Raw genomic sequence first — 15,169 nt, 5'->3', positions numbered from 1 at the left:
GGCTGCCTTGTCACTTAGAAAAAAGAGGCCAGCTATCTCTGAACCCTTGTTGCTTTCCAAGAATGCTGCTAGGTGTCGTTCGAGAAATGAACACCACTATGATCGCCCTAAAGAATGAGTTGGGGAGTAGAGTTGGAACTCCAAAACCATTATGCTTTTGTTTTGCCAGAGATTTGTATCCTGAAAGTTATGTAACTTTTGATAGATGATACTACATAATATATTCCATCTGGAGTCAAAGTGCTTGTCATTTAATAAGGCAGATGAGAAAGAACATTTGGACATCTTTACAATATTATTGTAGAAAAAGCACTCTCAGGACTGTAACAAATGATACACAGAAATAAACTGCCAACTTTCCCTTGCATGCATGAAATATGAAAAATTAAATGTAAAGCGAATTTTTCTTGTGAATTTTTCCTTTGGGTTTGCCAATAAGGAGATGATATAATTCTTTCCAGATTTGTGTTGCTTTTATGACTCTGTGCATGCGTGTGTGTGTGTGTGTGTGTGTGTGTGTGTGTGTGTGTGTGTGTGTGTATGAGCACATGCATGCATGTGTTCTGCATGTGTGCGGAGAGAAATATGCAAAATGAGGCAAGGTTTTAGAATATATATTCTGATTTACCACTCTGCACAATTTAAATTTAGCAGAATTAAAACATAGTTTTGGCATGGAGTCACAGAACTAATTATGGCGCATTTAATTGCAATGCTGATTGGCACATATTTACATGGAATCTATAAAGGTCATTTTAAATGGGTTGAGCTTATTATACTTTTGTGAGCATTCTCGGTTTCATAATTTCATTTCAGAATAGTTGAATATTAATTCATTTCCCCCAGGGTCCTTAGTCACAGCTGCATTTTACAGATGCCAATGCTCGGATGTTTCAATTCTCATTTTATTCTCCTGAGATCTTTTGAATTATTCTTTGGAACCAAATGATTCTGACAAACAACTTAGAAATTATTAAACTATCTTTATCACTCAGTTTTGCTGAGAACTGATGTGATCAGTCATTCGTTGTAAGGTTTATTTGCAGAACTCCTCCCTATAAAAGATGCCACTTTTTGAGCAATAATGTGATATAGACAACCCTTTACTCATTAGTTTCATTTCCACCTAAAATTATACATTAAATATCTGCATAAGTCTAATGACTGAGATCGGTTTTGTTCTGTCCAAGATGTCTTGCAACCAATTCTTATTTTTAAAAAACTGAATCAGTCTTAAAGCCATAGAAACCAATGGTATCAAAATTTCATCAGAACTAGGAAATTCTGAATTTCCAGCATAAGTGAGTATCAGTACTTTGTAGACCAATTGTTGTCTTGCCCAACAGAGAAGGAAATACTCATGCTACCTACAAGTGCATACATTTATTTCACAATAAATGCTATAAGAGAATAAGACAGCTGCATCTTTAGATAGTATTTTTGCATTACTTTAAAATATCTAAGACTGAGTAATTAATTTTAGAAGATTTCTTTTTGCAGCCTATATGGCTCTAAGTGTGTGATTGAGGTGCTAGCTAATGAGGGTCTATTATCTTTGATCTGAACACATTTGTTGCACTGTTCTTCACAGAGTTGGACTCACTAAGGTTGGATGTCTGCAGTTCGAGATGAATAATACTACATGCAGCCTCGTTTTTAAAGGTCTTAGATCCTATTGCTACAAAAGAGTCTCATTACTGGCCCAACGTTCTAATGGCATCACCTGATCATTACATTTCAAGACACAGGCCGGGCATGATGGTGCACACCTTTCATCCCAGCACTCGGGAGGGAGAGGGAGGCAGATTGTTGTGAGTTCGAGGCCAGACTGGTCTACAGAGCCACTCCAGGACAGCTAAGGCTAATACAGAGAAACCCTGTCTTGAAAAAACAAAAACAAACAAACAAACAAAAAACCCCACAAATTTCAAGACCCAAACTTTGGAATGCATGTATCCAACCCATAGCACACAATTTTGCAGATGAACTATGTATACCAAAAATTTCTCTATAACTCCAAGTACTTCAACATTCCTGTGAAAAATACAAGTTTCTAAGGGGTGATTTAAGTTAAACCTAGATACTTTAGGTGGAATCCAACCCAACCCGATCTACATCCTTGTAAGGAGGTGGCCTTTGAGTTGTTGGGAAACATAAGGCATGAGGCTGCATGACGGGAGGTACCACAAAAAGACATAAGAAGTTAACCATTAAGCAATCAGAGCAATTTTGGAGGAAACAAATTGCTCTGTGTACTCTCAACTCCAGAAATGATGAAAAATTAATTTCTGTCATCCATGCTACACAATTGCAGGTATTTTGTTATAGCAGCCCTCAACCTGACACACCTGTCATGCCAATGAAATTGATTTTAATATCTTGGATAAAGAGAGATTTTTGAAAATTGGTGATAAATATTTGTTCTTTGGAGTAGAATAACTGAAGATATAAAAACAATACAGGCGGTAAACCTTAAACCCCTACCCAGATCTAGCCAATGGACAGAACACTCTCCACAGTAGAGTGGAGAGTGGGATATGACTTTCTCACATACTCTGGTGCCTCACCTTTGACCATGTCCCCTGGAGGGGGAGACCTGGTGGCACTCAGAGGAAGGACAGCAGGTTACCAAGAAGAGACTTGATACCCTATGAACATATACAGGGGGAGGTAATCCCCCTCAGGAAAGGTCATAGGGGAGGGGAATAAGGGGAAAATGGGAGGGAGGGAAGAATGGGAGGATACAAGGGATGGGATAACCATTGAGATGTAACAAGAATAAATTAATAAAGGATAAAAAAAAGAAGCAAAACCTGACTTATACAGGTAAGAAAGGTATATTTAAACTGCTAAGAGTCACAAGGATACAGTAACATGGAAGGAGTTAATTGTAACACTTAACTGAAGAACAGAACATTGTTATTACAATGAAGAAGGGTCTTCACTCTATTGGACACTTAGTAGAAAGGCAGGAGAGGGCTATAACACTGATGTTAGAATGCAGACATGTGTTAGCAGTAAACATGTAAATGATGTTTCTAAAATAGACCAAGTGAAATGCTGCAATATTGCTAAAATTATACACACACAAATGTCTATAGGCTAACACCAGTAATATTATTGTGTGTGTATATATATTATATACATATATTATATATACATTATATATGCATGTGTATGTATGTATACATACATATAATATGTATATATACAAATATATATATACATATATTATATATAAAAAAGTTTCAGCCTGACCTCTTAAATACAAAATAAACTAGCCCTTTTCCATAGATAGTTCAATCATTTATTTTGCCCCTTCTTGATTTGTGCATTGGTCTGATTTTGAGAGGAAAACCCTTAAAATTCCATGTCTGGGTGCCAGCTAATAATAAAATCCTGACGTTTTCCTTACTGGGTACTTTCCACACGTATCAGGTGATAAAAGATCAACATCTGTTCTCTCAATCTGTGAGATAGATGATACTGCTCTCTGTTTTATAGATGAGAGGCCAGTGTCTAGAGCCAGTGAGGCCTGGTGAAGAGCACTAGCTGGTTATTAGTGTGATCTTTTTCATCCAAAGCATTTCATAATCACCGTGCCACCTGCTTAGTGAGACAAGGAGCTTCTGGTGCATTGCTAAGCTTTCTGCCCTGTGCCCCTTTGAGGTTCCATAGAGACTCTGATTTTTATTTTTCGTTTGTATTAGTTTGACAGCTGCAAAATCTCTATGGTACAAATTTCTTCGGAAAATAAAATATATTCATAGCTCAATAAGTTTTCTACTCCCAGACACAGTGGACCTCTGAGAGATTTTAAAGTATCACCCTATGTCTTTATCTGTCAATCAAATACCCATATTTTGACAGAAATATCTGTTTTGTCCTCTGTCTCTCAGCTCTGGCTTTTGTAGATGAGTACCCTAGGATAAGCTTTTGTTGTTAAAAAAAAATATTTCTTTCTAAGTAGACAATTCTAGTGGCTTTGGCATAGAGGCTGGTTGATAAGCAGACATGTATTGCAACTGAAATATTGCAATTTTCTGATTCTCTTGCTTTTACTCCCCCAAAGCTAGGAATATGGGCATGTACAAACACATCTGGCCCAAAAATCTATATTCTTTAACTCATTATTAATATATTATTAGATTAACTGCCGTTCTATTGTTACATGTTTCTTTTGTTGTTGTTTGTTTGTGTCTTTTCCTTCTAGCATATCTGTGCTAAGTTCATGTTTCGTAAATTGGGAGTCTGTGGAACAAGATCATTTTATTTTGTGTTTTAAACTATAAAAATAAACACACATTTATTAAAACCTTTTGGTTTCAAATTTAAGTTGATTTTCTAATTAGTACTCTTTGACGTTTCTTATGGTGGTCACGTGTATTGACATCAGAAATGAGACCACCCTTTGGTGTAAAAGCACACATGTGTATAGATACTTTGGCATATATTCAGATATTGCTGGCAGTGAGATACTCAACCTTCCATGGTTTCGTTTGTCATTACTTGGAATAATGTCTACATATTCAGCATCTACCCCCAACCAGTAACACTCTATAAATACTTCAATGCAGAGTTATTTTAAAAATCATTGGATATATTAACAAAACCTAGGAAATGTCAACAACTATCTAAGCATCTCAATCACTTCTTAAATTTAACTACATTTATATGGTAAAATCAATTTCAACCTGCCTAAGAATATAAGATCTCTGAATGTGTCTCTTGATAAATGTGTTGTCATGAACCTTATTATTTGAGACAAAAATGTTAATATCCTACTTGCTCCAAGTCCCCTCTATATAAACCATCAGCAACAATTTACAGACTGTGTAATCTTTGGAAGAATTCATGAATTACAGAAGACTCTTTATAGCAACTCCTAACTATTTTGCCTCCAGATGTCCTCAAACCTGTAAGATGCTATTGCCACTGTCACTACCAGTCTACTATATTCTAACTCATGTTTGTTTGTTTGTTTGTTTTAATTCTAATCAGTGCATAGGACTTAAATCCTAGCTTTTTATTTTTTATATGTGATCTTAGGTTCCCTCTAAGGTCATTTTCCTCATTGCTTATGAGGAACACAGATTTGTACACCTAACAGTATTGATAAATCACACAGCATTTACCATGTGCCAGGCTCTTGTCTAGACTCTCCCAGTGTTTATACTGCCTTAATTCTCACCATAAGGGTGCGTTATTACTTGTTCCTATTTTACAGGTGAAGATAAGCTGAAAACAGAAAATTTAAAAGTTCTGCCCAAGACTAAATGGCAAAGTTGATTATGTGAACTCAGAGTGTTTAGCTTTATGCTTGATGGTCTTCACCAGTACAAGATGGTACCCCTCATGAACATAATTGTTTCCATATTAAAAGTCTTCTGTAATTCATGAATTCTTCCAAAGATCACACAGTGTTTAAATTGTGCCTGGAATATTCTTTTCTCCTACTTCATGCTATTAAGTACTTTTCATTCTTTGTTTCTTTAGTCATCATCCTTTGAGCAAATTCTCCATCAAATTAGTGTTACTAATTACTTTGCAGAATGCTAACATTTGTTAAATAAAAATAAAGTTTTTCATGGATTTGTAATATTACAGTGGTCTGTGTATTGTGCACTATAATATAAACTGTACAAAACTTGATCTTACCTGTGTGGTACAGTTTGGTGCATGGACACCTACACACACACACACACACACACATGCACACACACACACACACACACACACACACACACACACACAATGCTTGAAACAAACACAAAATAATACAGGAATGCAGGCTGAAATGAAGGGATGGGAATAAAGGGAGAGATTGAGGTTGTAAAGAATATTGAGAAGGAGGGAACGGATAAGGAAAAAAGGATCAGGTTGCAAATAGCTGGCAAAAACATTTCACAGGAAGTCTGCAGTTTGGGGATGCTTTTATATCTTTTCTCTTGATTCATTAACCCCCGTCTACATTTAAACAACACTAATTGCTTCAAGATAAATTTCTGGGAAAATCTGAATACATGAGTCTGCACCTCTTATCTATGAATGATGGATTTGAAGATGCATAGAGGGTAGCTGAAATCATATATAGTACTGAGCCATAAATATGCTGTGTTCTCTATGTGTATACCTTGATAAAATAGAATTTTCAAGTGAAGGGCAGAGAGAAATTCACAGTAGTGACTAATGACGACTGACAGAAAAATAATAGCAGTCTACGGTAATAAGGTATTCGATATTCCTTTCTCAAAATATCATATGGCATCCTTTCTGTGGCAATGACTGGAGATGACACAGTGCCTACAGGATAAGATGGAGTGAAATGAAGGATGCAGGCCCTGTGGGACATGTATACATAGTGTTTGTAAACAAGAACATCATGATATTAGGACCGCAGGTCACTTAACTCACATGGCTACTAAGTGACTAAAGACTGGATAGGGTTAACAGCACGGATACATTGGAGAAAGGGATGGTTCCCTTCCTGACTGGAGTGTAACAGAACAGTGGGAATTATCATGATCGTTCTTAGAAAGGTGCACACATTGAGAATAATTCTGAAATACTTACTTTAATGCTCTCAGACCACTGGGAACAGCTGTAACAGAAACTGTAGAAAGCCAAACTGTGGGTAATGGAGGACGGTCATATGAGAAAGCCTGTTTTTACATAGAATTTGATTCCTTTTAAATTTCACCCATCCATGCAATTTTTCCTTTTGAACTTCCTAAAATATATTTTCAAATCATAATATTTCAATATCTGTAGGTATTATATTTTCTTCATGTATGGTTCTGCCAGTCTGGTAATAGTGATAACCTGTATTTTTAGAATAGATTTGTATATGCCATAATTTTCATAATGTATGTGCCTTAAGGTCATTTTTAAAGTTTGACTTTATGTCAATTAATTTGATTTCTTGCCTTAAGAATATTTTATTTGGTTTCTAATTTCAAATAAGTTTGAGTGTGAAAATAAATAGATAATATTTCATGTCATGTTTTCTTCATGATAATTCATGCTACAAAGATGAAAAGTTTTTGAAGGGCTTTGGAGTACAGGAACCTACTGAAATCCTTTAGCATTCACAATTATATGTGGTCTTTTTCCTATGGAAGTATATTGATTTGTTGAGAAAATCATACAGAAATTCATGCATAAATTTTGTATTATACATTTGTTATTATAGTACATGAAAACTTTATAAAAGAATGCAATGTCAAAGTATACCTTGATGAATAATGACATACTGAGTGTTTAAAAAGTGATCACAAACAGATGTATTACATAATGTACATAGAATATAATTTTTCTTATGATTACCAGAAGAAAAATAAGATAGGAAGACATAGTTTATATTTGTTTATATTCATGCTGGCAAAATAATTGAGCTATGACACTTTCTTATTCTCTTTTTCTATTTGTTTTTGTTTGTTTTTCGAAACAGGGTTTCTCTGTGTAGCCCTGGCTGTCCTGGACTCACTTCGTAGACCAGGCTGGCCTCGAACTCACAGCGATCTGCCTGCCTCTGCCTCCTGAGTGCTGGGATGAAAGGCATGTGCACCACCACGGCCCGGAGACACTTTCTTATTAAAACATGTTCCTAAATGAAAGTTGTAAATAGTGTCCTTGAAACAAATGTCACACTTCAAATCTGTTAGAAAACATTCAATCTTTTTATTTAGAAAAACTCTGAAATCATGATCAAAATACGAGCTGAATAATTTGCAATCTGAGTGAATTCCTCGTGTTAAAACAGTGTGCTTCCACGAGAACTGTGTTATAATAACTGCAAGTTTTAGGACTTCAGTTTCTGGAGAGAGAGCATAAGACTGAAAAACATGAAGTGATGCTGAACCACTTGTGTCCCCTGCTTTGTCATTTCACCCTACATGACTAGAGGATCTCTCTCCTGCTTTAGTGTTTAACTCTAACCGTTAGATATCTCTTTTTTATGAATCATTTGACTAGTAGGTTCATGATAATTATGGCAGAGGAAAATTTCGATTATTCATTTTCTCCAGAGCTTCCTACCACTGTCTCACTTCTGTGTTTATAGCAACTATACGCTACCAGCACAAATACCTTTGGTCGTATCCATGCAAATCATTTTCAATGTTGTAACAATGAAAAAAAAAACATTATTTGATATTAGTAGCTGCGAAGAGACAAAAGTAGCTTTGAGTTGAGAGGGCTACCTCAACTCTGTGTCAGTTTCGTTAATCATAGAAAAAAACAAATTAGTACAAGCGCTTCCCTGTATGTCACTGACCAAAGCATCTTTGACTAGAAGCAATAAGCTACGCCTATGGAAATGGTGGTTGGATAATGACTGCAAATGTTGTTTGTGACCTAAACCCTAGGAGTAGCAACTGGATCTCATACCACACACATGTACTCTTAAACCGATCCGCAGCTGGCGAAGCTGTGTTTTATATGATGAAAGCCTGAAGAAGCTTGAAGCAGGTCACTAAGTCCATTGGGATCGGCGGCTTGATTTCATTTCCATCGAGGCGCAGGTAGCTCAGCTGAGGTCCGTGAATGAAGGCATCCTGTTCTGCGCGCAGTGTGGTAGGACATACTGCCGAGATGTTCACATCTGTGGAGCCAGAGACAGCATGAATGATAAAGTGGAAAGACCAAAGGTTCTGGAGATCTGGACCAAGGAGATACTCCAGTGGTCCTAAGAGGCCGAATGACCTCGCACCACGAAAGCTGTAGAGATGCAAGCTGCTCTCATACAAGTGACTGTGCACGTCTGTTTCAGAAAAGAGAGCCAGGAAAAGAGTGAAGTAACAGCTGAAGTCCCTCACTCTTGTGTTCTGCTATATTTCAGTGTGGAACATTATAAAGGTAACATTGTTGAAAACAGTGCTGTAGCCAAGGTAAATAAGGTATACCAATTAATGTCTAGGCTTACAGGTGTCTAAATTGCCTTACTACACAAATGTGTTTAATATAATTCTACATATAATTCTTTCAGACACAAATCTTCCCACATAAATATATTTAGTGGCAAAGAAGGCATTTACCAACAGTTGAGTCACAGAGCATTGAGGTCAAGAAATATCCCATAGATGTATATACCTTGTATTCATGAGAGAACAAACACCTGCCTTGGCCTAGAGCTCGTGGCACCAAAAAGCCACATTGAAAGTCTTCTCCAGGGTGAAGGCCTGTTCCTCCAGCAAAATTCAGAGAATCTTGGGAAAAATAATCTTGAGCATCAATCCATATTATCTGCTTTTACCGAAACCTTTGAGCAAGAGCTTGTTTTCAACTAGATCCTTGTAACTTAGGGAGTGTTTCTTCCCTGGGTCCTATTGGTGCAAGAGAATCCACCTGATAATGGTAATGGTTTTCTACTTGGAAAACGGCTGTGTTGTCCAAACCTTATGTTTTATTGTGAGTTTACTTGGTATAAATAATGGCCCACCTGTGTAAATCACCCTTGTGATTATAAGGTTTTCACATACATCATCACTTTATCCTCACACAGGCTTTATTGGGAAATAGGACTACTCTTTTCACCCGAGTATTGTAGAAATGCTGAGCCGAGATTAGCCCTTCTCTCTTACCTGAGATCCTTGCCCACTAGGGACATTGTGTTTCATTTAGCAACTTATTTGATACCCCAGTAACCCTCATGCCTCATATCCAGTACATCCAAATAACTGGGATAGGAGAAACATGAGTTTGGGATTTAACTATTTTCCATAAGTTAGGATTTTTCTCTGAGATTTTGGAGAAATAACTTATTGAAGGGTGTACATATTTTATTATTATTGGTTTTTCAAGACAGGGTTTCTTTGTGTAGCCCTGACTGTCCTGGACTCACTTTGTAGACCAGGCTGGCCTTGAACTCACAACCATCTGCCTGCCTCTGTCTCCCGAGTGCTGGGATTAAAGGCATGCGCCACCACACCCAGCAAGATGTACATATTTTAAATAAAACTTCAAGTCCCTTAGCATGTTCAGAAGAAGATCGTGATTTTCCAAAATCACAAAAGAAAAAAAAAAGTTTTGTTTCTTGGAAACAATTTTGTAGCAACTCGATCATGTGACAAGGAGAACTATGTACAGGAACAACCATTATAACACAATGTGATGGATAGAGCTATCGTCCAGCAATCCTAACAAAGGGGATCCTGACTCTGCATTTGTTTCTTTGGCAGATAGAACTAGGATTCCTGTGTTAAATGAGGGCATACGGCTTCACTGCGTTTAAGGGGGGAAGTGGAGCCTCTGCCCTTGCTGTGCAATTCTTCTCTGTCTTTGAACAACTACTGTCACCCACCTGCACTTCATTTTCCTCTTTGAACTTCCTGACAGTGTCACACAAGGCTCTTGGGAGGTTTTGTGCCTCTCTAAGCATAGACAATAGTACTATTACAGACGTGAATTGTGCAGCTCCACTTCAGAGCCTCCATTCATAAATACCTGGCGTGGGGAATCCCTACAAACTTGCACAAAAGCCAGTTGACTCTGGCACATGCTAATATATAATAATGATCAACACATTGGAAAATATGAACACGACCTTTGAAAATCCTCTGCAAAAGTTCTGTGGAGGAGGACATGTGCTTTACGTCTCAGCCTTGCCTTCAAGACCAGTACCTCACTCCTGGACATGTGATGTCAAGTTCCCAGCATCTGTAACTCACATAGAAAAGTCTCTGTGGAATTGTTTGAAATCACTTTTCTACTCTATCTATCTGTGGGGTTTAGTTGTGGATTAGAAAATAGACCTCTCATCAGGAAAAACTCACAAACTCGAGATCCTTCTTAGGCCTTATGATGTTTGACTCAGCTAAATATGCTCATCTAACAATTTTTCTATGTTGCATCATTTTCTCCTGACTGGAGTATTGAACAGTACATTTCCTCCCCATGGAGAGATGGGGGAGATGTAACTGCTGTGGTGGCAGCACGCCATTTAGTTCCAGGGTTTTAGACTCAAGTACATGGCAACAATATAGAAAACAAAGCTCTGTGACGCCCAAGCAGATCACAGTGGAAAGATGATCTAATCCTGTAATGGAATGCTTATGGGATCACATGCTTAATGGAACATTCATGAATGATAAATAGGGGGCATAACCCTGTGGAATGTGCCTGGTTTACTTTCTATAAAATATTTTCATCAACAAACAACAACAACAACAAAAAAAACTTTCCCAAAAGAATCACCCTCCGGTTATCTTCCTAAAAGGCTCTTACTGAGATTGAAGATGAATTCAAGGCTGTGAACCAGTAACTCTGTGCATGGAGTATAGACTTGTTCACTTCTGTCATCAAGGACATCCTGCCATAACTAGGAGGTCAAGTTCATCACAAATGTTCCCAAGAATGGACTCTTTGTAACCACTTCATCTCTCAATGACATCTTTGCTTCAAAAGACTTCAACTTCATCCACTCTCCACTCCACATCCAAGGCTGTTTTCAAGCAACAATAACATGTCCCTCGCTTTGGGTATGCCACTAAGGCCCAGTGATTAACAGTTCCCAGGGTGCTGGTTTCCATTTCAAGTAAGTAAAATTCTTGAGCAGTGGTCATAGTTCTAATTGTGTGATTCCAAAAGCATTAGGATCAGCACCTGGGAAGTTGTTGAGGATTCAAGACCTAGTGACTCAGGAACTCAGGGGTGAGTATCATAACACATACTCTAATTGGTGATATATTTGGGGTTTTTTTGTTTTGTTGTGTTTTGTTTTGTTTTGAGACAGCATTCCTCTGTGTAGCCTTGACTGTCCTGGACTCGCTTTGTAGACCAGGATGGCCTCAAACTCATAGTGATTCACCTGCCTCTGCCTCCTAAGGGCTAGGATTAAAGGTGTGTGCCACCATGGCCTGGATAATTGGGGATATGTGATTGGTGACAATAGTTAGGAAATTCAGGCATCAACTCTTCTGTAATCTCATTCTTAAATCCCATTCTACATATTACTCATGAGGTTCTTTGTGCCTTACATAATTTCTTCAATAAATTCACCCACAAAGTGTGAGGCATAGTGGCACAAGCTTCTTATACTCAAGGCCACCATGAAAGACACATTGAGGTATAAATGATGTCTACCCAACAGAAGAAGAACTGTCAGAATCTCCACAGAAAAGAAGATAGGGGTGTTTACTTCCTCCCATACATAAAAGCCTTATGTAGATGACTAAGGCTCAGTTTTCAATCCGGAACTTGATGATTTGGCCATCTTGGTTTTTTTCAAGTTGTGTAATGAAAACTGAAAATAAATTGCCAGTCCTAACAGCCCATTAGTTGTGGATAGAACACAACACACACAGTTGCAATTCCTACAAGGGGGTGGAAACTAGACATAATGATGGGCATTTTGGTCCCTTGCACCACATCATGGCTACTTACTTTTAATCTTGTTGTGATCTAGGTGAAGATGCTGCAGGTTAGCATTGATTCGGGGGAAGCTGGTGAGCCGATTGTGAGACAGCTGGAGGTCTAGGATCGATGATGCATCAAAGCCCCTCGATGGGAGGCCCGCATCTGATAGTCTGTTGTGGTTGAGCCTCAGGAAGGCCACTTTGGGAATCACGTTGAAATAGTTTTCAGGTATTCCTTCAATGGAGTTGTTGTCCAGAAACAGTTGCATGGTGTTGGCTGGCAATCTTGGGGGCATGTTCCTTAGGGCATTCTTGGCCATGTTTAGCTGCACGAGGTTCTTAAGCCCCTTAAAGGTATCTCTTTGAAAGGCGTTGTCTACCAGTCTGTTGTGCTGTAGATCAAGAAGGGTCAGGTTTTCCAGGTTACTGAAAGTTCCCTGTGGGATTCTGGATACCTTGTTTCTGGCTAATTGTAATTGCTCCAAACTTCTTGGCAATGGAGAAGGCACCTCCACTAGCTCATTGTCTTCTAGAAACAGGAAAAGGAGCTTCTTCAGCTGGCTCAGGGCCCCCTTCTCAATCCCGTAGTTGGTTATTCTGTTCTTGTTTAAATTGATCCATCTCAGCTGGGTGGCATTCTCAAATGGCTTCTCCGGTACGGTTTCTATGAGGTTGTTCTCCAGGTAGAGGTACCAGATCCTTGAAGGGATGGCAGGGATTTCTGTGAGGCCCCTGTTCTCACAGTATAATGCAGTCGGGAAACTGGGTGGGCAGAAGCACTCTCTGGGGCAATAGAAGTCATCATGCACATCCCAGTCCTCTGGATCCTGTACTTCATAGGCCTGTCTCATACTCTGTGTCCATACAGTATCTGCTACGAGTAACAGCCAGAGCATCAAACAGATTGAGGTTGCCATCGCAGTACCTGTAGAGTAAGCCACACACACATGTGGTTGATGGGACATTAACCTGTAAGCACTGCAGCCATCAAATCAGGGAGTATTGTTTCTTTACTGGATAGGTGAGAGTATCAAGTTCTCATCCATGCATAGCAACTAATACACGTGTATTGAGTACCCATCACAGGCAAAAGCACTTTACAGATGTTAAAAGAAGTTCACAGCCGCTGAGCTTCTGGGTTTAACTGAGTCATAGTGAAAGCTGAGAAATGGAAAGCAAACTTTAGCAACTTTAAGTGCTTTTCCATTTCAAGTTATTAATTCAAGGAACTTTACTCAGACCAGTACTGTAGTATAAAAGAACAAAATGTGAAGTGGAGGCTCCATGCTGTTTCTAAAAGGTTGACATCTGTATGTACTTTTATTTTCACCCCTAAATGAGCATAACATCTGGAGGAGATTTCCCAGGTTCTTTTGGCCCTTGGACCAAAGAAATGTAGAGATCAAAGGACAATTTTGAAGGTCATGGAGAAGGAAAGGTCTAGGATCTGAAGAAACATATGTGATTCATCTCTAGTTCTGAACGTTTCAGGTAAGTTTTCCTTTTGGGAAAGAATTGTATAATTTTAAGTACAGGATCAGATCTAGGATGAGCAGCCAAGAAATGGAATTATGAATTCTCTAGCATAACCATTATCTCTTAAATAATTCTTATAATTTCCCTCATGTTGGCAATCTCTTTTTATGCCTGTATATGACACAGACTTTATACAGAGCTAACATATCACTTGTGTAATTTTGGTATATGTTTATTAAACTATGACATTATTAATCATGATAAGAAAGAATAAGAAATATTTAGAACATAGGTCAGAAATTCCTCTATATTTATATATATGCCCAATATAGATAGCAACAAATACTAGTTTAATACATTCTGATATTTGATACTTTTAGAAGAAAGAAACTTTCCCTATTGAATAGCATCAGACATAAGTTACAAAGTACTACTGTCAGAGAAACATATATGTATAGTGAATACTTTAAGTATAAGCTTATAACATATTTATTATATATACATACATAAGTTTCATTTTCTTCAATGTACATTTAGCTAAGTCAATTAATAATAATCACAAATACATTCCATTGATTTCTAGGGACATGAGGATAAAATCACTCATTAATGTTGGTCTTTCTTTCCTCCCATTAAAGTTCAGAACTGCTTCTGCAAGCTGTCAGACTCCCTCTGACTGCAGAATGCTTCTCTGGACAGTTTCCAAAAGAGACAAGCTAAATATTTTTGGAGTAGAGCTTTGCATTTGTTATTGAAAATTTAACGCTGCATCCTTTGAATCAGAACCCTGAATTCCAAGCCAAAAGTTGTAAAAAGTACAAAATAGTTTACCTTGCTTTCCAGGAATATACGGTTGAATCCGGTGGCTGGTCTTAAGCTAGCTAAAATAAGTTGATGGGAAATAAAAGAAAGAAAAAATTGTTTTGCCTTTATGCTACTAAACTTCCAATCAGACAAAGAAATAAACATTAAACGTATGGGGACCGGTCACCATGAAGACCTTTTGATGTATTGTTTCCACCCTGACGGGCTTCAGGATGGCTTACCTCAGCTTTCTTGGATCTTCTCCTTCTTTTTCTATTGGTCACTGCTCCTCATAGTACTGGGTTGACCCCATCTTTGCTGTCAGGATTTTTAGAGTCCTCTGTAAGATGCATCTACTGTTGTCTCCAATTCAACCCTTCCAAAAGTTGTAACACCTTGTCACCTACGTAGCTCAGCAAAGGAAATTTTTCTTTTTATTCTAAGAATGAATTTTCAATAGTCAAGGCAATTATCACTCTTACTTCATAATTGCAGGCATGTTAAAATGTACTGGTGTATAGATGTGATCCACCAGC

The 15,169-nt window shown here is 38.0% G+C and overlaps 2 protein-coding genes across 2 annotated transcripts in view; one reads left to right on the top strand and one right to left on the bottom strand.

Annotated features, from left to right (window-relative positions):
• Positions 1 to 7,786, top strand: part of LOC311604348 (uncharacterized protein) — a 349,080-nt gene extending 341,294 nt beyond the window's left edge. The window contains exon 13 of the mRNA XM_084794122.1: positions 5,228 to 7,786. Within this exon, the coding sequence (XP_084650248.1) occupies positions 5,228 to 5,289 (62 nt within the window). The 3' untranslated portion in view covers positions 5,290 to 7,786. The remainder of the gene's footprint in view (positions 1 to 5,227) is intronic.
• A 13-nt stretch (positions 7,787 to 7,799) lies between these two features.
• KERA (keratocan) lies at positions 7,800 to 14,904 on the bottom strand. Its single transcript, XM_084794117.1, has 3 exons — positions 14,661 to 14,904; positions 12,382 to 13,278; positions 7,800 to 8,602 (listed from the first exon to the last, which is right to left on the bottom strand). The coding sequence occupies exons 2-3, from the start codon at positions 13,268 to 13,270 to the stop codon at positions 8,436 to 8,438; spliced, it is 1,056 nt and encodes a 351-aa protein (XP_084650243.1). The 5' UTR covers positions 13,271 to 13,278; positions 14,661 to 14,904; the 3' UTR covers positions 7,800 to 8,435.
• Positions 14,905 to 15,169: the final 265 nt, after the last annotated feature.

This window comes from Acomys minous, assembly GCF_964271855.1.
Source record: "Acomys minous genome assembly, chromosome: 9".
Taxonomy (NCBI): Eukaryota; Metazoa; Chordata; class Mammalia; order Rodentia; family Muridae; genus Acomys; species Acomys minous.
The sequence above is the reverse complement of the archived record's forward strand: the minus strand, read 5'-3'. Positions and strand labels throughout refer to the sequence as shown.